The sequence below is a fragment of the Callospermophilus lateralis genome, chromosome 10 (assembly GCF_048772815.1).
Source record: "Callospermophilus lateralis isolate mCalLat2 chromosome 10, mCalLat2.hap1, whole genome shotgun sequence".
NCBI lineage: Eukaryota > Metazoa > Chordata > Mammalia > Rodentia > Sciuridae > Callospermophilus > Callospermophilus lateralis.
In genome coordinates, this window is record NC_135314.1 from 117,393,574 (window position 1) to 117,419,336 (window position 25,763).

The 25,763-nt window shown below is 39.0% G+C and overlaps 1 protein-coding gene across 1 annotated transcript in view; it reads left to right on the forward strand.

Moving 5' to 3' along the window:
• The window catches only part of Slc9a9 (solute carrier family 9 member A9), a 537,107-nt gene that overhangs the window by 165,118 nt on the left and 346,226 nt on the right, over nt 1-25,763 (forward strand). The window contains exon 6 of the mRNA XM_076867799.2: nt 8,191-8,296. Within this exon, the coding sequence (XP_076723914.1) occupies nt 8,191-8,296 (106 nt within the window). The remainder of the gene's footprint in view (nt 1-8,190; nt 8,297-25,763) is intronic.

Here is a 25,763-nt window from a genome sequence, read left to right on the forward strand (position 1 = left end):
CTGGGCTCTTGTCAGGAAGCCATGAGGAAGAATCTACTTTCAAGCTCCTTCAGGATGTTGGAAGGACTGAGATCCCTGTTTCCCTCCTGGACAAAAGAAGCTATTGCCCTCAGTTCCTAGAAGAACTCTCTCTAGGGCTCTTGCAGATGACCCCTACCTCTCAGATCCAGTAAGTGTGCATTGAATCCTTTGCACACTCAGCCTTCCTAACTTCCTCCCTTTCACATCTCTTCCATTGCACCTTTGACTCCTGTCTACAAACTTCCTCTGCTTTTAAGAACTCCTCTGTTTAGATTAGACTCCACCCCACCCCTGGTGCAGATGGTCTAACATAATATGCCTTTTTGAAGATCAGTGGCCTTCATTACCTCTGCAAAGCCCTCTGTGTTATGCAAGAAAACATTTCAGATACTCCAGGGATTTGTGCTTACACATGTTCAGCCTCTCGGGCAGGGTGACCACAGGGATGGGTAGGTTTGGGATATGGCTCCTTCCTGCCTGCCATTTCAAAACCTTCCTTTCACACCAGCCCTGTGTGGACTCCTCTCAGTATTATTCTTATTTGCTATTGGCAGTTCTGCTGTGCTGTTTCGTGAGCAGCCTTATTCACCCTCCATGTTGAAACAGTTCCCTAATGTCCCTCAGGGTCTTGACCCACCGGTTAGAAAACGATGATATATCTGTTTGTTTCATACTTTTTTATAGCAAGAGAATATTTTGTTTGCAAAGCTCCCATATTTTATGGATACCATAATCATGACTAACACAACTGTCCTTTGATCTGTCTCTTTCTTTACAATTGTTGCATGTAATGAGCCACAGATTTATTTTTACCTTCAAGGTGACGCATCCTAACTGTAGCTTGTTTTTGGATCCACTGATTTGTGAGTAAATATTTGCACACCATGTTTCTTTTTGCAATGACAATGTGGGGTTTGGGGTGTGGCTCAGTGGTAGCACACTTGCCCAGCATGCATCAGGCCTTGGGTTAGAGCCCCAGCACTGCAAAAATACAAAATTAATTAAATAAGGATAAAGTGGCAAAAATGCTTAAGTGATAATAATCCTGATTGGAAGACGTTTATACAATAGGGTGAGTCATCTTCACTCAAAAATGGGCAGACTGCACAGATTTCCATTAAACCACACCATGGCTCATTAAACCTCATTGGTGAGAAAATTGGGTCTTTGTTAAATGTTTATGTTCTTTGCTGATGTTAAACTTAGAATATTCCTGTTGTAGGTACCGTGGGGAAAAATTTCAAAGCACTAGTTAAAGTACCAGCAGATTTCAGTCCATAAGATCCCAGACACAAGACATAAAGAATATTTTCTACCTGGATTTATTTTCAGGTTTCTTCCTTTTCAAACTTTGTTTTATGTCTGAATTTTCTTTTTCATAGTGCCAAAACTCATGACCTTCTGATTACCTTTTTCTACTTTCTGTGACTGCCAGGGGTGGTTGGATGTAGATTATTCTCAAACACCATGCAGCTGTGGTTGAAGTCAAGGATGCATGATTGTCAATATTGTATTATGTACTCATATATTGAAGAAATAATCTCTCCTCTCAAAGCATTTGTATTTCAAAAATGGGCTTAATACAAATAACAGTGACAGAAACATTTCTAGAAGTGGAGTTAATGTAGAAAGAATAATGTACTTCATTTAAGAGTTATTAGAAATTCTCTATATGAATGCCAAGAGAATCCATTGGTTATTGCATGGCAAAAGATATTAAGATCTAGGGAGCCTTTCTCAATGGGAACCCAACACAAAAATGAAGCTCTGCAGGAGAATCTCAGGGACTACTTCCTCATTTGGGGAGTGGGGGAGGGGAGTAACCAGGGATTGAACTCGGGGCACTCAACCACTGAGCCACATCCCCAGCCCTATTTTGTATTTTATTTAGAGACAGGGCCTCTCTGAATTGCTTAATGTCTTGCTGCTGCCGAGGCGGGCTTTGAATTCACCATCTTCTTGCCTCAGCCTCCCAAGCTGCTGGGATTCCAGGTGTGCACCACCACATCTGGCTACTTTCTCATTTTTCTCAGAGCTGATGCTTAGCTTGTGTTACTCACAATGGATAGGAAATCAGTTAGTTTATTATCCACAATGCCTTAGAACAGTAACTCTCAGGTTTTTTTTTTTTTTTGTATCATAACACTTTATAATTTGTCAAAATGAAAAAGGATTCCAAAGAGTTTCTGTTTATGCATGTATTGTGTATTAATATTTATGATGGTGGAAATTAAAATGAATCTTGATTTTTTTCATTGATTTGTTTAAAATAGCCATCATATACATGTTAAATAACATATTCTTGAAAAGTAAATTTATTTTCCAAAAAGATATAGTGACCTTGTTTTTACATCTTTTGCAAAACTCTTCAAAGTGTGGTATAATAGAAGACAGTGAGATTCTATATCCACTGCTGCATTCAATCTGTTGCAGTAGCATCTACCAGGTAGCCTCTGGAAAATTCCAGTGTGCATGAATAAAAGAAAAAGAATGGGAAATGCAAGTAGTACCTTCATATTATTGTGAAAATGATTTTGACCTTGAGGATTTCCTGAATGGGTATTAGGAACCACAGGGGTCCCAGTGTGGCCCTTTGAAAACATTTCCTTGGGCATCAGAGCTGTTTCTCTCAAGGAACCTGGTTGAGAAGGACTGTAATAGTGTGCTTGCCCATACTATCTTCTCCACTGCTAACTCAGTGCAATATGATGCATTAATACTGAGGGTCAAAATAAAATAGCAATGCTTTAAAGCCAAGTCATTTGTGACCTGTCATGTAACTTCTAATTTAAAATGACTTCAAGGAAGGACCAGCTATGATTAGCTTTCTAAATCTGGTGCCATTTCTTCAACCTGGTTCAGAAGGGTTAGATTTTCCAGTGGAATTTCTAGGATTACAATTGCCAGAGTTCGACTGGCAAAACCCATCCATGTACCAATTCTACTGGCAATTCATTAAGAAGGTAGAGGCTCAGAGTAATTCCAGTATTCCAGCTAGCCAGATATCATAACTATTTTTAGAAGCCCCTCCTTAAAAATCTTACCATGTACGATATTTCAAGAGAGTTGGAAAAGTTACACAATTTCATCCTTGATCCTCCCTCGGAGATAAAGAAAATGTATTTTCACAATAATCAATTGGGAAATGGAAAAATGCTTCCTCATTGATGAGAATACCAGGATTCTCCACCTGTCAGGCCTAACATGGATGCAACTGCAGAAGCCTGAAACATTTTTGATTCTCCATGTGTCGCAGACAAGTGTCAGACATACTGATTTGCACAGGAAACCATAGAGCACACTCTCTGGGGACAGCCCTCATCTTGACGGGGCTGAATGATGGCTTAGAATGACAGGGGTAGGAACGATTATGTCTTGTTGTTCATCGACCCAGGCAGATCTTGTGCTAGGTTGCTGAGAACTGCCACATTAAAATAGCATTTGAAATTTAAATATCTTATAAAACAGTGAGAAAATATGGGTCAGAGAGCTGCTAAGAGAGATGCTAGAGAAGGGGCTGTCACTAAATCACCCTGAAGACTTAGAAGCTACTAAAAGAGTCTCAAGAAAGTGGTCATCATTAAAAAAAAAAAATACAGAACATCATTTAAGAATTAATGTGTTGAGCTACTAATGGGGTCCGGCAGTCCCTATCTGTATTTTTATCTCCAAGTGTGATTGTTACCTTTGAATTGAGGAAAGGTTAGTTTTATTGTTCTAATAGAGTTGCAGTATGGGACACAACTCTTGATGTGATGTAGAAACTAATCAAAATATCGTGCTATTTCTGTATTGGGGTTTTTCTCTTGCAGACTGAGAATTATCCTGTACTTGACCTGAATCTTGGTCGTGAACCTTGAATTCATCTCCCAGCAGACATTCTGTACATTTCCACTCTTGGGTGGCCTCTGACTCTTGCATAGGTCCCCTGGCCCTCCTGAGAAAACCCTGCCCTTCTGCCCCTTGGTCACCCTCTACCCTCTCCAGAGCTTGCTGCAGCTATTTCCCCTTCTTGTCTCTCTGGCTTCTTCTTCTCAGCCTGTGAGATTACATATCTAGGAGAAAGCCCCCAGTGGGCTTCAGAGTCCGTTGGCTCCAGCTTTTCCTCCCGTGTCCCTTAGCATCAGCTTCTGAGAGGTGCAGCCCACACCAATGTCGCCTTGCTCCCTACCATCGCCCTTTGCTGAATGGATGTTGGAGCTATTTTCTCAGGGACCTCTGATGATTCCATAGCAGTTCTCAGTTCCTCCAGTACCCTAGAGTAAGGTGGATGTTCATCTCTCTGAGCTCAGAGATCAGAGGCACATATTCCCCCTGATCACCCACCTGAAAGGCAAATTGGATTTTTCTGCAGAAAAAAATCAGGTATGAAAAGGGTGTGGAGCAGAAAAGGAATGCCCAGCCAGGAGTGAACAGGACAACCTGCCACTAACAGGCGAGTGGCACCTACGTAGGAGAGAAGCGAGAATGACCAAGTCCCTTAATAAAATCAGAGGTTAAGAAACCAGATGTGTCTCTCCCCTTCCTGTCCACATAGCATCCGGAGTATTCTCATGCCAACACAGAGGGATCATCTTAAATAGGCATTGGTTTTTAGCCCAGCCTGGCCTGGAGTTGTCCCTCCAAGCCTAGCAAGATGTGCACAGAGCTGCTCTGAGCATGTCCACAGCTCTTCCAAGACATCCTCTCCTAGAAGGTGCCATGGAGGGAGTATTGGACGCTGTGTGTGAGAGTGAGCCCTGCCAGTGGGCTCATGGAATGAGATTTGTTTTATAAGTTCCAAGCTTGGCAGCAGAGTGGGTGGCTAATTTCCTGACTCACCTATTCAACTCATTTGTGGTCCTGACAAAATGCTCCTCCTTGCAGGACACACTGCCTGGCTTTATTTCCAAGCGGTTCCATTTCTTCACAGGGTAGATAGGAATTTGCGAAGTCAGAGCCTTTCCTTTTGTGTGGGATATCGTTTCTGAAGTGGAGCTCAGTTCTTTCTTCAAAAGGAATTGTGGGAATGTCAGAGAAGTTTTGAACTAAACTGAATGTTTAATTAAAAGGCTTTTCCCCAGAAAGGCTTACAGCTCTCTTTGGAAAAAAATGCCAGAGCTCATCCCCATAGGCCAGAGTGGACTTCATAACTGAGGGCGTGGGGGAAGGAACCCAGGGTCTTACATCTCTGCTCATGAGCCTAAGAGACCTCCCCAGAAGTGGAGATGAACAGCAAGTCATTTTCAGATCTCAAAAATACAAATGAACAGCTATAGAGACTAAGTCAACCACAGATCTGCTGTGATAGAATTTTCTATTAAAGAAGAACTTGACTATTATTTCACAAGATTCTAGCAAAAGGAAAAAGCTATTAACTACACCCCCAATTGAAATCTCTTTGTTTTGGTTAGAAGCAGGGCCTTGACTCTAACCTAGAAGGAGAAAGAGATTATTCTGCAGAAGTATTGCTACCAGCCACCACTACCACTGCAGAGGCTGAGGGTTGTGACAAATGTCAAGAGCTACACACTGGCAGAGTAGGTCTTTGCCATTTTACCTGGCATGATTAATAAGACTATTTCATTTGAGTAATGAAATTGATTCTATGCCCAGTTAAAAAAGATGAGGTCTAGCCAAACTCCATGCCAATTCCTGATTTCTTTCTTCTTTTTCTTTCTTTTCCTTTTGATTCTTGCAGTTGTATCTGCTCTAAAACTAGATATTTTAAAAATAAATGAATAAAATATTTATTTTTAATTGACAAATAAAAGTGACATATACTTATGATATGCAACATGATGCTTTGAAATATGGATTGTGGAGTAGCTAAATGAAGCTAATTAACATGTGCATTATCGCACATGCTCACCATTCTTTTTGTAGTAAGAACACTTAAATGACACTCTCTTAGCAATTTTCAAGTGCATATTACATTGTTTTTAAACACAGATACCATATTTTACAGTAGATTGAAATCCAGAGTCATTCCTTCCTGTCTCTCAAGACCACTGATTCTCCATCCCAAATACCTTGGGAGTGCCTCTCCCATCGTGTCCTCACTGATATTACCTCCTGTTCATCCACTCATGAAGGGTTTTCTGTGTAAGCCGTGCTAGGCTGTGGTAGTGATACACAGGGAGATGCGAACCAAGGACTAAGTAAAGTGCCAAGCACTGTGGCCACTGGTCTATCAGCACCAAGGAGCCAGATGCATAAAATGCACAGGCAGAGCATTCTATGCAGGAGTTTGGGGGCCTGAATACAGGCCTCCTCCTGTCCTGGGGCAGCGCCTCTATTAATGGAACCATTGGGAAAGCCTCCAGCCACATGCCCTTTCCCCGGCCCTGCTGCCTGAGCTTTATTTCTGAATCAGACTGTGTCATCTGTCTTATTAAAACCCTTCTGTGATCCCCTCTTGTGGCAGGCCGGGGGAGCTCCAAACTTGATCCTACTTGTAAAACCTGCAAACTCAACTTGCCTTTCTTTTATCCCCCCGCCCAAGTAGCACTCTCTTACATCACCTACTTACTATCCTCCCAGTCCAGGAAATAGGAGAGAATGGAAATGAAAATCCCCACTCTGCCTTAAAATGTTACCATCAGTCTCGTTTTCAACCACCCTCTTTCACCCGTGGCAATCAATCCAATGGATCATTTTCCTAATGATTGCTGTTCACACTTTGCATAACTCTTTCAAATATCAAGGCACTGAATAGCTTTGATGAACACAGATAATCAGCGTGTGATTATTTACTGTCCTGAAGTATTCGCAAAGGCTCGAGGCAAGTGCAAGGCTTATAGTACAGTGCTGCAGGCCACCTGAAACAAGTTACGCTCTTAGGAATCTTGAGTTTGTGCTTCTAGATGATGCCATCTCAGGAGAGTGTAAGAGCTGGGGGCTGACACCCTCTCCTTCAGAGGAGTGGACCACTGCAACAGTATTTATTCATTCATCTATTTTGCGATTTGTGCATTAAACAGTTGCAAGTTAGTTAAATACTATGTTGAAAAGGTGGGTCCCATCCCCAGGGATCTTCTAGTCCCTTCTATGTTAAGTTTGTCATTTGATCCAAATGCTAGGATCTTTTTTTTTTTTTTTTTTGAAAACCACACAAATTTATTTAATATAAGAGTCATGGGACATGAGAACCTTTATAAGGAAATAAAGACCTGAAGAAACAGTTAAAATGTTTTAATAAGTTTGATGAGAATCCAATGGTCATAGAGAACAGTGACAGAGCAAAAGTGTGATCTAATAGTAATAAGCTGAGGGGGATTTAGGAAGGCCTGTTTGCTCAGGTTCTTCTCGGTGACCTTTTGTCTCAGAGATAAGGATGCTCCTTTTCTCCGGTATAGGAGAAAACCTCTCACCTGAGCATCTTATGACTTGCTTTGGGGAGATGAAAATAGGGAAGTCCTGTTTCTGCAGCTTTCTCAAATTCCTTCAGTTTGAACTATTCAGTGTGCCAACATGACAAGTTTTGAGGCAACTTGTCTTGAGGCTATTAATACTGCTTCTCAGTTCCCATCTACAGGATGAGTGTGTTCTTATTCTTGCAAATCCTGGAGGACCTGTTACTGTCCACCCGTGTTCTCCCTGCAAATGCTAGAATCTAAAAGGAATGGACCTCTTTGTGGCTGAGAAGTTAGGGGTTTCAGAAAGGGTGACTTGAAAGATTCTTAAAGAATGAATAAAGGGCTCTTTGGTATCAAGAAGAGTCTGTGTATGTGTGTGTGTGTGTGTGTGTGTGTGTGTGTGTGTGTGTGTGTTTGTTTAAGGAATGGGTGACTGGTAGCAGGTGGATGACAAAGAAATTGATGCCCTGTTAGAAGAAATCAAAATGCAAAAGTAGCTAAGAAAGCATATTGTATGTTTGGAAAGCTGTGGAAGTTCAGCATGGCTTGAGGAAAGCAGCCAAGGATGCAGAGAAGGAGTGCAGAGAGAGACATTGCTGGAGAGTAAGCAGGCCCAGATTGTACTAAGGAGCTCAAATTTGTCAGCACTGGGGAGCCCAGAGAAAGCTCCATGCAAGGGAATGAGATGATCAGCCTTTTGGGGAATAAAGATCTGGTGCCCTGTGATTTGAGAAGACCAGTATTTAATGACTGCTGTGTAGAAGTGACCACAACCTAGAAAGTTCCATACTCTGTCCAACTAACTCTGCATCTTTTTGTGTGTGTCTTCTAGTGACTGTGCTGGCCATTTTCCATGAACTGCATGTCGACCCGGACCTGTACACCCTCTTGTTTGGAGAGAGTGTGTTGAATGACGCAGTGGCCATAGTCCTTACATAGTAAGTACCAGAACTTGGTCTGTGTTTCTTTAACCACGTAAAATATGTCCTCTTAGAGATCATTCCCCATTCCTTTAACATTATCTTTTCTGTATGTCCTAGAGATACAGGCGATTTCTAGCTTTTAAGGAATTGTTATCACAGAAAATCTCCAATAATAGGCACAATTCATTAGGCACCTAATTTCTAATACTACTAATGGGTTTTGCATTTCCAGCTTATTACAAGAAACTACCCAGAGGGTAACAGATTTTTTTTTTCCCCTCACTGCATATCTTTAGCTGATCCACTTAGGGTTCCTCAAATGCACATAAATGAGCTTTCTTCATTTCAAATCAATATCATTTTTTTTTCCTCATACAAGTTACTTTCCAGAAAATACACTAATAGAAGCCTTGGTCTTTATGGGGAGGTGGACAGATTGGAGCTAGAACTTGAGGGTTCAGAACACTTTGGTTTCTCAGGGCAAGTGCAGGCTTTGAATCATCCCAGGACAAATGGAAATGAAGGAGCTTCAAGTAAGACCTAATGTGATGCCCCTTTGTGCTGGAGGATTCGCTGTTTGAGATGAGCACCAGTGTTCTTCCCACATGCACCTCCTCTTTAGACACTTATCATTTATATTTAATAAATGCCACTTTGGTGGCTGTCAGTATGTCAGAGGTCTCTTCTTGGTTTTAGATTAAGAACAACATTTTGGGCAACTGTCAGATATCCCAATGGAAAGTAGCTATCTGATAATTAAATGTGACAACAGGATTCAATTCTGAGCGTTAATTACTTCAAATGCGGTTGAAAATGTATTGTGAAGCAACAAAGGATTTTAAAAGTCAGATCTCACAAGGGGAGGAAGAAAGAGCAGAACTACTCTTTTTTTTTTCCCCCTGCCAGTTGACATTTCTTAAAGTTGCTGCCCTAAAGTCACCACTAAATTCAGCAACTTTCAAGTGAGTCTCCAAATACCTTTTACCTGGCCACAGAAGGAGGGGCCTTTCTCCCTGCCTCAAAGGAAAATATCAGCGAGTACAAATTAAAAGCAAAAGTCACGGGCAGATTCACAAATGTTAAAATGATGCTTTTAAGGAGACACCAAGAGCAATTAATTAGGACATCAGGAATCCCTGTCCAAGAAATACTAACATTAAAGCAACATTTGGAGTAAAAATTTTTAAAAATCTGCTGAGCCCTCAGTTTTACTTCCTGAGCTGCTAAGTTGTAAAAGGCCAAACGAAGCAAAGCCACTAAAGCGTAAATGAGCTCAGGAGAGAACCACACAGCTACAACTGTCCAGCCTTTGCGTGATGGACACTGCTATCCACAGTGGTTTCCCATTAAAAACGCAGACACCAAGGACGAAGGTTGATTCCATGGTGCACAGGCCTGGGGGCACCTGAAACCAAGCACTTCCTGTCTCCTCAAGCCAGTACCTGGTTATTACTGGAAATGCCTCTCCTTCCCCTCTACCCATGTCTTAATAACATCTTCACCATAAAATGTGGTTGGCATGGTAGCAAGGTTCTTTTCTGATCAGGAGACATTGGCCAACCCCCAGCTTCCTAGTTTTGGTGATACTGATACCATGCACAGTGACCCACTGGGTTCTGATTAAAATAAAGGTCATCGTATTTAAAAACATTTGGCTGCCCTAAGTCTCCAGTTCAGATCTACCAGCTCTCCTTTCACCTGGTGCATTTGACCTCACTATCCCCTTCTTGAGCTGTGCTGCATACCCCCCATGCACCCACGATGGCCTTCCTGGGTCTGCACTCTTTTCCTCCAGTGCTGCCTGGGGCTAACCACTTCCTTCCCTGTACAACCTTCCCTGGGTCGTTCTCTTCACTCTCTCTTGCTCCTTAAATGTGCTTTATAGCATGCATGATGATTTCTTTAAAATCTACTCCTACACAATTCCTTCTTGGAATGCCCCATCCCCACCTTCTCTCTTCCAACCATTTTCTAGCTCCCTTAGGAAGTCCTATGCTGATATCATTTAAAGAGTTTCCATGACTTTCAGACCACAAGTTCAAACATTTATCTCCCCACTTTTCTTGTCTTTCACACTGATCCAAGCGCAGCACACCAACACAGCCCTCTGGGAGACAGTGCCATGCCTTACCTTACTGTCCCCTCACCCAGCATTGCCGTCCCAGTTCCTGTCTCTACCCAGTGGTCTCTCAACTCTCACCCACCGTCTGCTCCTTTAGGAACCAGCAGCCCCCAGGCTGAGGCCCAACCTCATTCCTGTGCCTACCTCTGTCAATCCCCTTCTAGCCAGCATTGGACTACATGTATATTTGCCTTTCTAAATTGTAACCTTTTGAAAGCAAAGCATATGAACTTGAAGTGTGTGTTGAAAGAACAAACTAAAACTTGTATATGTGTCTTCCCTTTCTTAGTTCTACTTTTGTGAGATTTTGAAGCTTAAGAATAGTGATGGGGCTGGGAATATGGCTCAGTGGTCAAGTGCTTGCCTACAATGCATAAGGCCCAGATTTGATCCATAGCAACACACACACACACACACACACACACACACACACACAGAATAGTGACAGCTATTCTTGTATCATAGAAAACAAGTTATACATTTTGATGTGTAATTAGGAATACATTATCCCCCATACATTTTAACCATGAGAGAGATATTCCAAGACCTTGATAAGAAGGCTGAAACCTTGGATTTTTATTGTTTCCTTCCCTATATATACATCCATACTTGTGTTAAAGTTTATAAATCAGGCACAGTGAGAAATTTAACAACAATAACTAGTAAGAGAATAATTATAACAATATACTATAATAAAAGTTATTTAAAGCTTTTGAATCCTTTATTTTGTAATTTCCCACTTATATTTCAGACTTCAGTTGACCATGATTTAATGAAGCTACAGAAATCAAAATTGTGGATGTGTAATAAAGACTACTGTAATAAAGAACCCAATTTATTGACAACTATGCCCTTGGCAGTGTCTATAGAACCCCTTTGTAATAGCCATGCACTTTCATTTACCTTCCCATCTTCTTCCAGATAATATTGCTTAAGAACCATCCTCTTTGGTTATAATGTTTTTATATTTTTAATTGTCAGTGTTGTGACAATAGTGTGCTACAGCATTTAGCCACAGACTATGCCGGCCTTAGACTGTGCTTGTCCAAGAAGCAACTAATCATAATACTGTTTCTTAGGTTAAATGCCCTCCAAACTTCAGACAACTAACTTATAATTGAATTTCATGACTACAACTCTTATACATAGCACCAGGTGATAGATGCTACTTTTCTTTCTTTCTTTTTTTTTTTTTTTTGTTCAGTACTGGAGATTAGACCCAGGGCTCACACCTGCTAGGTGAACTCTCTGCCACTGAACTTTATCTCCAGCCTTTATACCATGTGTCCATAGTTGAAAATGATCCAGAATTACTTGTCCCCAAATAGAAGTAACTTTATTTAACACAAGAGTTCTGAAATTAGTTTGCCCCTGAACTATACTGTTATTTCAAGAATACAGGAACATCATGCTTAAACCTGATCCACACTGGCTCAGGAATGAGCCCCACATGATGGATTTGCATTTCCAAAGTTGTTTCATAGACCGTGAAGGTAGGCAGAAGATGTAGTGAAGAGATATGGAGGGGTGTATATTTGTGAAACCCAAACAAAGACATTGATTTCAGGTGCACGTGGCACAGTAGAAAGAAGCCTGAATAAGAAGCCACAAGATCTAGTGTCAGGTTTACCACTGATGAACTGTGCAGTTCTTACAGTTGACCAGAAATCATCCTAAACTGGGGTGAAGAAAAAGGGAGTCCATGTTGGCTGATTTAAATAAGCAGCAGAAATAGAAATGGCTGAGGAAAGGACCCAGAGAAATAAGCTGGACCCTCCTTCCTCATTCAATTTCTCTGGTCACAAGATGGCCGCCGGCATTTGGCAATGCTGTCTCTCTCTTGAAGAGCTGGAGAGAGAATCTCTGTCCCACCATTCCCATCCTAAATCTTGGTACCTGGTAGATTCTGACGCAATTCCAGACCACCTTGGAATTAATCACTTTTGCTAAAGGAATGTACTGTATTCACTGGCTCAGGCCTAAGTTACATGTCCATGAGTTCCAGGGTGTAATTGGCTTGATTTGGAGCTGAGACCAGGAATGTGGTATTATTGTTCAGGTAATGTTGCCATCATAGAGGAAAAGTCGATGCTAGATAGAAACATAATAATAAAACCTACAGGACCATACGGTGATTCTGTGTGGCCATAAACTGTCTGGACTTATTTCCTCATCTGGAAATGTAAGAATAGTTGTCTTATTACAAGATTTATAACAAAATTATCCTAAGCAACATAGAAAGCAATACAGTTGGAAAGGTTCTATATATTTATCATCTATGTAGTCTGGGCTACACAAACTGAATATACTCATATAATTTCCATCATCATTTGTATCAGCGTCTTTCACTGTACTTACACAGATCTCTCTGTTTTCATTAAAACGACTATTGATAGATCTGCTTCCAGTGAAGCATTTCTTCATAAATATGGCGTTTTATGATCCAAAGAATATAGAGAGTAACCATTTTTACATGTGATTTTCCCCCATTAGGAATGAGACAGTTAGGACATTGTCTAAAGTTGATAAATCAAGAAATAGAGGTTGAAGTATATGACTTAAAGTTACAAAGTACTTACAACCAAAATTGATGCTGCTCCAGTCAATTCCAGGAGGGTAACTTCCACACCTCTCAGAGTAGGAGATCCAGAGATGCCGCACAGAGCTGATAAATCAGGAATGGAGCTGTACGCATATTACTAAGACATAGGGCAACCATCAGAAGAAATAAAAACATAAATGGTTAACATCAGGTGCCTGGATGTGTAGGATCATGATTTAGGCCAAGGGGATAAAGATAATTTTACTCTTTATTTTATATTCATCTGTGTTGTCTGAATGTTTTTAATGTGTTTGAATTATATAGATTTAAATATTTTTCACTCAAACAAGATATCAAAAGCAGAAACTATAAAGAAAAAGCCTATTTACTTGATAACAATTGAGTCAAGTCATTCTGTCCTAGGCAAAAACCATGCCAGAAAAATAAACGGCAAGTAATAAACCAAGGGAAGAAATAAAATGCATGTGTAATACACACAATGAATTGTTAATTTCTTCAATATACCACACTCACTCGTTATGTTACCTTGGGTGAGTTACTTAATCTCTCTGGGCCTCAGCTGCCTTATTTGTAAAATGACATTCATTTGTCCTTACCTCATTGGACAGAGTGAAACATGGAACACCTAGACTGAGGACTGGCTCTGGGAACTTGGTACACTGTTGGTTGTTAAATCCTGCTGTTACTCTCATCATTAAAGACTGATAATAAAAGTCAGCATGATATAAAAATGGCAAAGGATATAAGTAGGCAACAAACAAAAAGAGAAAGTCAGACTTGGCGTAAATGAAAGTTTGAGAAATGGGAACCTGTCTATATCACTGGTGAAAAGTGACAAAGATTTTACAAAGGAAATTTAGCAATATTTACTGAGTCATTAGGCTTTGCGAATCATTTGATCCAGAAATTTCATTTCCAGAAAGTTATCCTAACACATAATTAATTTCTCCATGAAAATGAATGCACTGATTAGGGTCAGAAGTTGTACTAGCTTGTGGAGCAAATTGTGATGCATTGATGTCATGGGACCCTATGCAGTCATTTAAAAATGATATATAACAAAATGTGTGGATGCAAAAAGACATTCACAATATATCTTAAAGCAAATAAGAAAAAATTTAATACATACATATATATTTAACAAAAGTAACATTTATATTTAATAAATATTGCTAGGAAATTTTAATATATAATAAGATCCAGTTTGATTAAAAAAATCACAATCAAATATATGTGGGAGTTTATATATTATTAGAATATGCCAAATTATCTACTAATATATAAATACATGAAGTTATGTATAATTATATATTTGTTATATGTAAATTTTGTATGTTTATGTTAGCTATATCAATGATATAACATAAAATATGCACCATTTGCATATAAGTATAATTTTTTAAATATTTATTTTATAGTTGGACACAATACCTTTATTTCACTTATTTATTTTTTACGTGGTGCTGAGGATGGAACCCAGGGTCCCATGCGTGCTAGACCAGCGCTCTACTGCAGAACCACAACCCCAGCCCCCTAAGTATAATTTATATAGATTCAAAGGGTTATGTGGAATCACAGGCAATCTTTATTTTCTTCTTTTGGCTTGTCTATTTTTATTGGAAATAGAGTAAAATATTCACAATCAACCATATTCCAAAGAAAGAATCCCCATTAACATAGTTGATAATTGGCAATCTTCATTTTAATGCAGATTCCACAGAGATAGATATCCAACTTTTTTTTTCTACCCATGAAAGATCAGAGAGAAGATTTTGGGTGGTTTTGGCCGTTTATCTGCAACACAGAACTATTGCTGGCATTGTACTGAAAACTCCACTTGTAAAATAATTCCACAGTGTGCGAATGCCTCCAGATTTTCTTAGAGATAAAATAAGAACCTCATTAAACAGCTGGCTCTTAGATGACAATAAATACATACTTGGTACCTTTATTCCCTGTAAAGCAGATGCTTATAAAGAAATTCAATGCAGTTCATTAAAAGAGAGGGAGAAATGGAGCATCCATTTTCTCATTTTAAATGAGAGTGTTATGCTGCTTGGAAGTTCTTACTAGGAAATGTCATTTAAAGTGTGATGCCAGTGAACGCTTGGCACTTAGAATGAGTGATATTTTGAAAGACCACATTTCTTATAGCCCATGCATCTTAAGGGAAATTTAACATGAAAGTTAATGGGATGACTGTGAGGTTCAAACAACCATGGAACTCAAAAGAGCTTTGAGATATTATCCAGCCACTCAACAAAAATTACTGAGCACCTACACATGCTGGACATTATGCTGCGTGTTGGGGATACAGACTGGATGGGCACAGTCACCCATCCTGCCCTCAATAACCTCCTCACTGAAATAGGCAAACAATAGCTATAACGGGATTTGTTATATGCAACAAACCTTTGCTCTAAAAAATCATCTCAGAAAATGGCTGGGTAGGGATTGGTCATAAAAATATGTCCCAAGGAAACCATCATCTTTGTCAAGTAGCATCACCTCTAAAAAGACTGCAAGCTCATTGAAGGCATGTTACATTTTCTCCATCCCCACAACACACAGCTAATTATTTGGTAGGTTCTTCAGAGATTCTTGAAGGAGGGAATTAATATCTCTTCAGATGCAGATGGGGACATTTTACTAATTCCCTCATTAAAATCTATTCCAGAGGATGGATGTTTAATATTCTTTATTCTGCTCCTTCCAACTATTTGAAAAGCTTTATTCGTTACCCTCATTAGCTCTAATCTTCTCCCATTTGACCCCTGGCTCTACACAGAGGTGATAAGAAGGTGCTCCTTTTTGATGAGAATAAGCTGAAACTGCTATCAGAACCAGAAAGTATAATATTTCTCATGAATCTGCTTAACTTAAAAACAAGTTTCCTGTATCTCGATGCATCTTTCTGAAGGTAATTCACTTTGATATTTGCCTTGGAAACCAATAATCAGCATGAAACTCATTTGTTTTGATGCCTGTCTAGATACTGGTGTGATACATAATTAAATGAAAAATAAGTTATGGCCCTTTTTGCTTAAGGACTCCCTGTGCAGGCAGTCAGTCCCATGCTGACTTCATTTCTTGGACACCAGGTGGCGTCACATGGCAGGAATGGGAAGGACACCCTAGGATCTTTAGAAAGAAGCTGGGCAGCACTGCCCAGCTGACACCGACACGGGGCTGTGGGGTACAGGTGTTGGCTGTCCATGGTCCTCTTGCTGTGGCTGTCTTGTTTGCTTTTTACTTGTTCCTTATCCTGGGTTCCCATTTCCTATGACTCTGCAGTCTTCTTCATCCCCGCTCTCTCTTAATGTCCCTGTTCAGATGACTAGGACTTGACCTTGGTTTTATTCTCTGACTCCATCCCTTGTCCCTGGGATTAGATCTGATGTTTACTCCCTGATTCCCTGGATGTCAGCCCCCCTGTGACAGAGAGCTTGGTTTACTCATGTCAAGCCATGCGTGACAAATTGGCCTACCAAAAAATAAATAAATAAAAGAAATCCCTATTGATGATTTCTCATCTCCATTCCATTGTGCTTTAATTTATTGGTGCATAAGTCAGATGTAACTGACAGGAGCCCAATTCAAATTAGTTTAAGCAAAGGAATTCACTGGCCTGTGTAGCAGGGGTCGAGCTGACTCTGGGCAGGTGAGGCTCAGGGATTGTAATGTGGCTGACTATTCTTTCTTTTTCTCTCTTGGCCCAGATTTCTCTCTGAGTGCTAGCTTCATCCTTTCCTAGTACAGAGAGATGGTTTGCTCTGTGATGCAGAAGATGGTGACTGACGGCATCTCCAGGCTTCTATGTTTTTTAGCTCAAATTAAAACTTCCTTCTTCCAATATTTGCATATTAGTCACAACACTGGCTCAGCTGTATCAGAAAGTCACCACTAGCCCCATGACATAGTCATCTGAGGGAATTAAACATGGTGATCGGTTAGATCTGAATTGTATCCCTATAGCCAATGGCATGGAATCCACTATTAGAAGATAGTGGTTGGAGTATAAGCTAGATGGGCATCCCCAAACAATAACTATCCTATTCCATAATAGAATGTTTAGAACGTGGTGGTTTGAAATCAAACACATAATCCTTAGGCCAGTTAGAAGTTCTTTATTTAAAAAGGCAAGTGTTCTTTTCTAAACGCAGAGTTGATTTTGAAAGAGAGAAAAAAACATTCCTTACATGTGAAAAACAAGGGAGAAATCAAAGCCCAAGTAGGAGGCCACCATTCTAAGGATTTTGTATAGGTTCAGAGGTTTTGGTGCTGGAATCCCATTTCCATGTGGAAATCAGAGCCCCATCTTTTAGTCACGCGATGCAACTTAAGCAAAGTTCTTTCAATAAGGGCTTCGGTTCCACTTTTCCATCCGCCTTAGGAAACAGTAAGGGAACTTTCTATCTGCCTGTAATTTGAGAAATCAAAATCCCTGGCCCGGCAGTTGTGATATAGGAAACGCAAGCCAATCAATTCACATAAGAAGTTTTCAGGACTTTTGAAACGAATGTGCCAGCAACATCCCATCCCCTGCAATTCAGATTATACCAAAACTGATATAAAGTGACACTTTCACACCCAGGCACACGGAAATCCCACAGAAAAAAAAAAGCCAATCCTTCCTGAAAATGAGCTTACAAGGAAAAGGCCACCAAAGGAAATAACTTCAGCAAGACGGAAAACCAGGAGATAAGAAAACAAAAGTCAGTCAAAAGAACAAGTGTCCTAAGGAACTAACCGAACACTACAAAAAGATCATAAAATGGGCATGTTAAAAAGGTTGATGGAGAAGCAGAAAAATTTAGGAGATCATGACATAAGAGAAAAAGAGAACTTTTCAAAATTAGAAAATGCAAATATTCACATTAGAAACTAAATGGATGGCATGAATGTCATATCAAATCAACTGGCAAAACAGAAGATGAAGTTGGCAACTAACCCAGAATGCACACAGACAAAAGCTATCAGAGGCTGGTTAAGAGACAGAGAGCATGAGGAAATCCAGAACAAAACAATAAAATCTTCAAGAGAAGGAACTAAGCAGAAGTGAGGAGAATTGATTTGCAGCAATATTTGAAAAGAGAATGGATAATCATTTTACAAAATTAAAGAGACAAATTGACATATCCCATTATGTCCAGAGCTGGATAAATCTGAACAAATCCACATTGAAACACATTGTAGTTTTTAGGGTTTGTGTGTGTATGTGTGTTTTTAATTTTAAAAAGTTTATTTGACTAGACAGAGATTCATGAATTGGGTAGCACCAACCAGGCTGCAAGTGACTGGGGCTTCGCCAATGGGGCATAAGAGGAAAATGAAAACAATGAAGTTATTAAAGTGAAATGAGATGTGAGATAATCAAAGGCAAATGTGGGAATCTTAAAAGCATTCAGAGAGATGAGACAGATTACTTACAATGAAGATTATTTACACATAGTTTAGATGGCAACAGTTTTTTTCATTGACAGAAAGAGCATAAGAAGACAAAGAAATAATATGTTCAAAGTATCATGGGGAAATAAGCCCTAGTCTAGGTCCTAAATTCAAATAAAATATCATTTAAAAATAAGAATGAAATACATTGACAGATAGCCACTTGTATATAATCAATGATAGAACTTGCAAAGGATATGATTAAATAGAAACAGGAAACTGAACTCAGAAAAAAAGTGAGAAACAAAGGATGTTAAGCAAAGAAATTGGCAGAAACATTCATCAATAAGGGATGACTGTGACAAATATGAGGATGATTAGTGGGTGGAGCCAATTACTCCATAATTCACTACAATATCCAAAGATGGTGGACAGTAGATTGTCATGGAGGGAGACAGAACGTGGAGAAAGTGGAGATACAACAAAAGACCTGTTTGAAACCAATCCAAGTTTCACTTAATTAGCCATATTCATCAAAATATTTTTTTAATGGTGCAAAAGAGTCTGAGGTTGTCAGTTAATTCTTTTCTAGGTAGTATATAAATGTTGAAACCAAGCTCTATCTGCGGGTAGCCTTCAACAGTTTCAAATAGAGATACCTATTTGTTAGAAAACTGATAAAGTACTTTATCTTTCCCTTGGTCATCTTGCTTTCTCTTACTCTCTTCTCTGATTACCTCATGTTCTCTTATGGTCAAATTTAGGATCACACTAGGAATTCACCTATTGAGTTCTGTGCAGTTCTTGGGGAGAAGATAACCCCACTTGTGGTGAGCAGAGGACATTTTCTGTCACACCAATTATTGATATGCTGTGTAATAGAGATGTTACTAGAATTGTTCTTTGTGTGTACAAAATTTAAAAATTGGCTTTTAAATGTAAATTGGAGCTGATATTTCTCAGCAACCAAGCAGTTTTGAGAGAGAGAGTTGGAGGAGGTAGTTCGGTCTTCGGCTGCATACCATTATTAATTCATAGTAGCTCCTTATTCATTTGCGCCTCCTGTTTGAAATTTAGTCTCTCTTGATTGGAGGACCCAGGGGGGATTATCTAGTCTGGGCCCAGAATGACCAGTCATGTATTAAGACAGCGATTGTCACTGAGCAAAGAGTGCATTAGGAAAAGTGGTACAGGGTTCCAATAGAATAACTAAGAAATTACTGATTTAAGGGACCAGAATAGCCATAATAGTATGATCCCTTCATTTTCTTTCTATAGTCAAGCTACTTAGAAAGCTGAATCATAATCAGCATCTACTTTATTAATTTACCACAGGACATTACTGTCATTGGGATTTCAAGTACCCCAAAGATCATATGATAAAAGCAACCTTGCCTGTAGCAGACCTGCATATTAAAGAAAATAATATCCAGGAGCTTGTAGGATGAGCATGGTTTTGGACGGAGGGTAGATTGATGTGTAGGATTTTTATCTGCATCCTTCACCCAGAAGCGGTGTGTTTCCAAAGGGACTTGAAATTTGACGTGCTTGGCAATCCTTCTGAACCGAAGCCAACATTTAGGATAATTAAAAGCTGTTCAATGTGGTAAGATAAAGTAAGTCTGGCTCTTTCCCCACTACACAGAGCTGAGATAATAACTTGCAATGTTTGGTTCTGTGATTCTTCTCCATTCTTCCATGGCTTACCAATCCTTTTGACTGATAAGTGGCACTTTTATAGTAATACACTTGCCATTAATGTCCTTTAATATTGGGGGGTGGGTTACTGGTAGTGCTTGTGCCTCTTTCTCTCTGTTGTGCCCAGGTGTACATTCATAGAATGGTTCTTAGTGGCAGCTGGTAGTTCCAAACTAGGTACCAGGGCTCTCTAGGAGAAGAATGAGTCATGACTTTGGCCTCCTGTGAAGTAAGATTTCCTAAGGCTGACAAGCTGCTTCTAGTAACAATATGATCTTAAATACTGAATGTTAATTTTCTGGCGGAAGTTTAGAAGCTTAGTCTGAAGGAAGTTATGTCTCTCATTTCTGGGGAAAAATGAACATCTAAACAAACAAACAAACAAAAACTCTAAGTAGTTTCAGGAAGTCTGGAAGAACTTTTCATCCTATTTTATTTCTAATGTACTTAAGACTGATTTCTCATTCTGAATCATCAAGAAAATGTCTTTTATTAAAGGTGATCAATTCTGAATTCTGAGGAAAAAAAATTTTCTGGAGAACAAGAGGCCAAATCAATATGCAATCATAATTTTGGTCCAAATTAAAAACTCTCTCGTGTCCTGGAGAATAATCTGTTCCTATTACTTGGGCTTTGTAATGAATTTACGTGGCAGGCTTATTGCAGGTTTTATGTGGGCTCTGCCTTACTGGGGCATGTAATGCTTAGGGAATCTGATTAAAACTTTGGGAAGGAGCAGCTGTTCAGCAATAGAGGGTGAACACAGGGCCCATTTTTCAGAGCCTGACGGCAAGGCCTGACAACCTCAGTAGCTCTTGGATGATAGATGAACTGTCTTTGAATGCCCAGCTCCTGTGCTAATAGCTTTAAAATATCGGTTGTTTATGGGAAAGAAGTTGGGAGCTCTTATCAATTTTCTTGTCCCACGGGGCCCTCAAATACATCGTTTTTTTTTTTTTTTTTTTTTTTTTTTCACTGCCAGAAAGGCAGGCCGTGTTGAAGAGAAAAGGAAGAAATCCTTTTACCACTTTGATGTCCCTCATGGGTTAATAGCAAGTTTCTTATCTTGGAAGATAGTGGAGTGACTGCCCAGTCAATTTTTACCTGAAATGGAATCCCTAAAATTCAGAACAACCTCTTGCTAGCATTATCCTATAGAATCAGAACCAAATATAGTTTCCTCTGATTTTTCTAAAGGTAATGAATCTAAATTGGATGCAGATGAAATTCCAATACCAAAGCCCATGCCAAATGACTTATTTCTCAAATAGCAGATAAACGGTCAACTTGGATCTAGTGCCATTAATGTGAGGGTGCCATATTTGAAGCCATTAATTTACATCCTCACCCTAATTTGCTCATCGGTTTGTCTTTTTTTCATCTTTCTCCTTGTTCCCATCGTCATCTGTCTACTTTGCTTTTATGGATATCAGAATATCTTCCAAGTGGAGTTAATTCTTCCAGCTGACCACTGGGATTTTCAGATGTGGTCTGTTCTCAGCTGTCTATCATTAGTCTTTTCATTAGCATGATTTTAAGAAGACTTTATGGGAGGAAGAAAAGCATGCATTCAATTTTCTTCTTATTAGTAAATCTGGTAAAAGTTTTGGTGGAAAAACATTAATCTTAGAACATACCTCTAACAAGGATTGGTGTGTGATTTGCTTCTCCATGGAGGAGTGGAGGAAGGCTGGGCTGCAGTCAGGATTCAGGCTCTTCTGGTCTGACTTCATATGGTTGAGCAAGTTAACCAACCTCTTCAGCCTGGCTTTCTCGCTTCATCAAGGTGCAACTTTAACATACCTCACCTTGAGAAATAAAAATCTGTTGAGATTTTAGAAGTGAGATTATACTGAAGCTATTAATTATGAAGCACATAAGATGAACTTGATGGGAAAACAAGATGGTAGAAAACCAAAGCCCAAAACATGTACAATTGCTCACTAAAATGAATGTAACAGGCTATGATATCCATCAAACAGGGATGGTTTGAAATTTTGAAAAATGAAATTATAGAAATTTAAAATATGAAAACCAAAAGAAAATATTTAATAGATATATGATTGTCTAATCAGAAAACACAAGACTCAAATGGCAAAATCCTAGAGAACTCAAAAGATCTGGCTGCACAGAAGATTGATAGGCAAAAATCAATAGCTTTCTTAAACTTCAGCAACAATTAATGATAAAATATAATGAGAAAAACTGTTCTGTTCCCAGTAGCACTTAAAAATATGATATAATTAGAATAGCTTTAAATAATAAATGTACAAGATATCTGCAAAAAAAAAAAAAAGTTAATTTTGGTCAAGAGCAAAATAGCCTCAAAAAGTGAGGAGACTTTTTATGAGATAGGATGGGAGGATTCAATATTGTCAAGTGGTTAACTCTCCTTTAGGTAATATATATATTCAGAGTAACCTTCCAAAGTCCCAACAGATTTTGGCAGGGGAAGTACTAGGGATCGAACCCAGAGGTGCTCTATGACTGAGCTACATCCCCAACCCTTTTTATTTTTAATTTTGAGCCAAGGTCTCACTAATTTGCCCAGGCTAACCTCAAATTTGTGATCTCCTGTCTCAGCCTCCTGAATAACTGGGATTACAGGCATGTGTCAATGTGCCCACCTTGAACAGCAGGATAAAATATTTTTACTCCACTGGACTTCCTCAGAACAAACTAAAACTAACAAGAATAAAAAATGTTATAGCACTTGTAACAGGGAAACAATCTCAACTCCAAATCATAAACTATGAAATATTTAAGCATGAAAATATCGCTGCTGAATAATCTTAGACAAGAGATGGAAAGAAGTTGGGCCAAGTAGGTTCCTCTCAGACCTAACCAGCACATCCCTTTACTGAATGGACCAGCCAACGTTCCATTGTTTAAAGGACAGATAAGATCAGGTAGATGGGCCAATGGAGAAATTAAGAAAAACAGCCTGATCCTTGGAAGTGGCAGACAAACAGAAATCATGCTGACCCATTTCTTGTGTCCTAGCCAGGGACACTACTGGAGGCTATTTTCACGGAAGTGGGGCAGGGCAGCAATTTCCAAATCAAAACATAATTATTTCTGCAGTGAGTGGTGCGTTTCTCTACACCACCTCCATCTGAATGTCATGAACTGCAAAAAGATGTATTTCCAACAGAAAGGAAAAAACAAATGCTTGTGACAATGTGTAGTAGCACAGCCCCCAAATTCCTGGACACTACTCCTATCCAGAATGGCTCCCTATGAACTTCCCCTTAAATCTATAGAATACATAGAAGGGATGCTAGGCCAGTTCCCAGGCCCAAACCTTTAGAAACTAACAGCTTTGCTTCCTGTCCTTTGGAGAACTTGCTCTTGGAAGCTAAGCTGCCCTGTAGAGAGTTATACCTGGAGAGAGAATGACAGCCAGCAACCAAGTGGGTGATCCATCTTTGAAATGGATCCTACAACTCCTTCAGAACTGATCCAGCTGATACCACGTTGAACAAAAATGAGCGGAACCCCCTGAGCCTTGCCCAGTTTGCAGAAGTATAAACCAAATAACTGATTGTTGTTTTAAGCCACTAAGTTGTGCACTAGTTTGCAATACAACAATGGATAAACATAACAAAAATCCAAAGTAAAACTTCTGTTAGCCTCAACTTATTCCACCCTAGTTCACTCCTTTTTCTGTATATGTCTTTTGTTTTGTTTTGTTTTTGTGGTGCTGGGGATTGAACCCAAGGCCTGTGCATGTGATGCAAGCACTCTACCAACTGAGCTATATCCCCAGCCCCTGTATAAGCCTTAAAATATCAGTTTTAGTTGTTTTTTTTTTTTAAGATGAGCACTATGGTTTGAATGTATCTCCCATTATGCATGTGTCAGAAGCTTAATCCCCAATGTGCAATGTTGATCTTTAAGAGTCAATTCAGTTGTTAAGAAATCTGCCCTCATAATGTACTAATGTTGTTATTAAGGGAGTAGAGAACTTACCATAGGTCTGCATTCCTCATAAAGGGATGAATTTGGTCTCCTTCTCCCTCTCCTACTCTTTCTCCATTTTCCTCTCTTGCCCTTCCCCCTTCCTCCATGAGATGATGCAGTATGAAAGCCCTCACCAGGCTATTATCACAGAAGTGGGGCAGGGCAGCAATTTCCAAATCAAAACATAATTATTTTATTTTATAAAAAAATGACTACAGAAAATATGATAGTTCCTTGATGTGGAACTTCTCAGCCTCCACTGTAATTAATAAATATTTATTCTTCATAAATTATACTGTCTCAGGCATTATGTTTTAGCTATATAAAATGGACTAAGAGAGTTAGAAATTATCAAAAGGACTCGGGAGTGGTACAGGTTCATCAAAACAGTGAAGTACATATTTTTAAAAACCTAGTACAGGAAATATAAGACAGAGAAGAGCCCACAGCTCTCAAACAAATTTATCAAATGTCATGAAAATATTTTAGGCAGAGTTCCTCATTCTCTTGAAGTACTTACAGATGATATGGATCCATCTCCATTTCCCCCACCCTTTTATCCCCCACTACTTCCTCCTTCCCCCCTCTCTCAGGCAAACAAAAATGTTCAGAGAAGAGATTTCAGATTTCATAGAAGAGACAGAATAATTAAGGGAGATCAAAAGTGTTCTGCCAATGCTCAGAAAAAAAGCTAGAGAGAGAACTAAAATCATGAAGAGGTCAAAGATACTTTAGAAGCAATCAAAATAATATGAATTTCTCTGAAAAGATTGGTATGGACTGTAGGAAATAATACAAAACAAAGTAGAAAAGATACATAAAAGTGACTATAGAAAATATGATAGAAATGGATGACAGACAAATGGATGGTTTTAAAATACATGTAAAGTGTTTTAAAACATAGTCAAACAATATTCTCCTGAAATAATGTAACAAATGGCTTGGAAGAGTATTAAGACTCATTGGACTCCAGGAGAATTTCATTTGGAATCAATAATATAAGGAGATAATCTAGTAATGTTACCGAATGTCAAGTTAAATAAAGAAATATAGGGCATCTGGGTAGAAAATTCAAGTCATTCACAGGAGCAGAAATAATCAGGTTGGCCTTCAACTCAACCACAGTAACATTCAATTTCAGAAGATGGGAAAGCGGCACATTTTTACTTCTGAGGGAAGGAATGTGAAACTCAAGCCAAATTGTTCTTCCGATACAAAGGCAGTAGATTGAGTGTTTTAATAAATGGTATGAGGCAGTGGGCCATTCGTTTGTAAGAAGAAGCTAAATGCTGAATTCATATCATTCCCAAGGAAAAACTGGCAGAAGGACTACAGGAAAAACATTAGGAAAAACCATGAAAATATTAGAAATTTAGAAAATAAGTTTTAATGCTAATGGCCTTTTTAATTAAGGTTCAAATCCTAGAAATGATAAAGAAAAAAATTAAGCAATATACACAAAATTTAAAAGATAAATAATAACATAAAAGATACATAACAGCACAAACAGAAGACAAATAATGGACAAATAGATGACACTAAATAGAAGAAAATATTTGCAATATCTCTGACAGTCTTAATATCTTAGTATATAATGAACACCTACTAATCAATGTGGAAAGATAAAAACAATCTGAATTAAAAGCCTGAATAAATAGTTTATAAATCTATGTGTTTTGTCTGTGTAAATATAAAGATATATCAATATGTGTATGGTCAGTGTTGACAAGAATAAAGAGAACTGGACA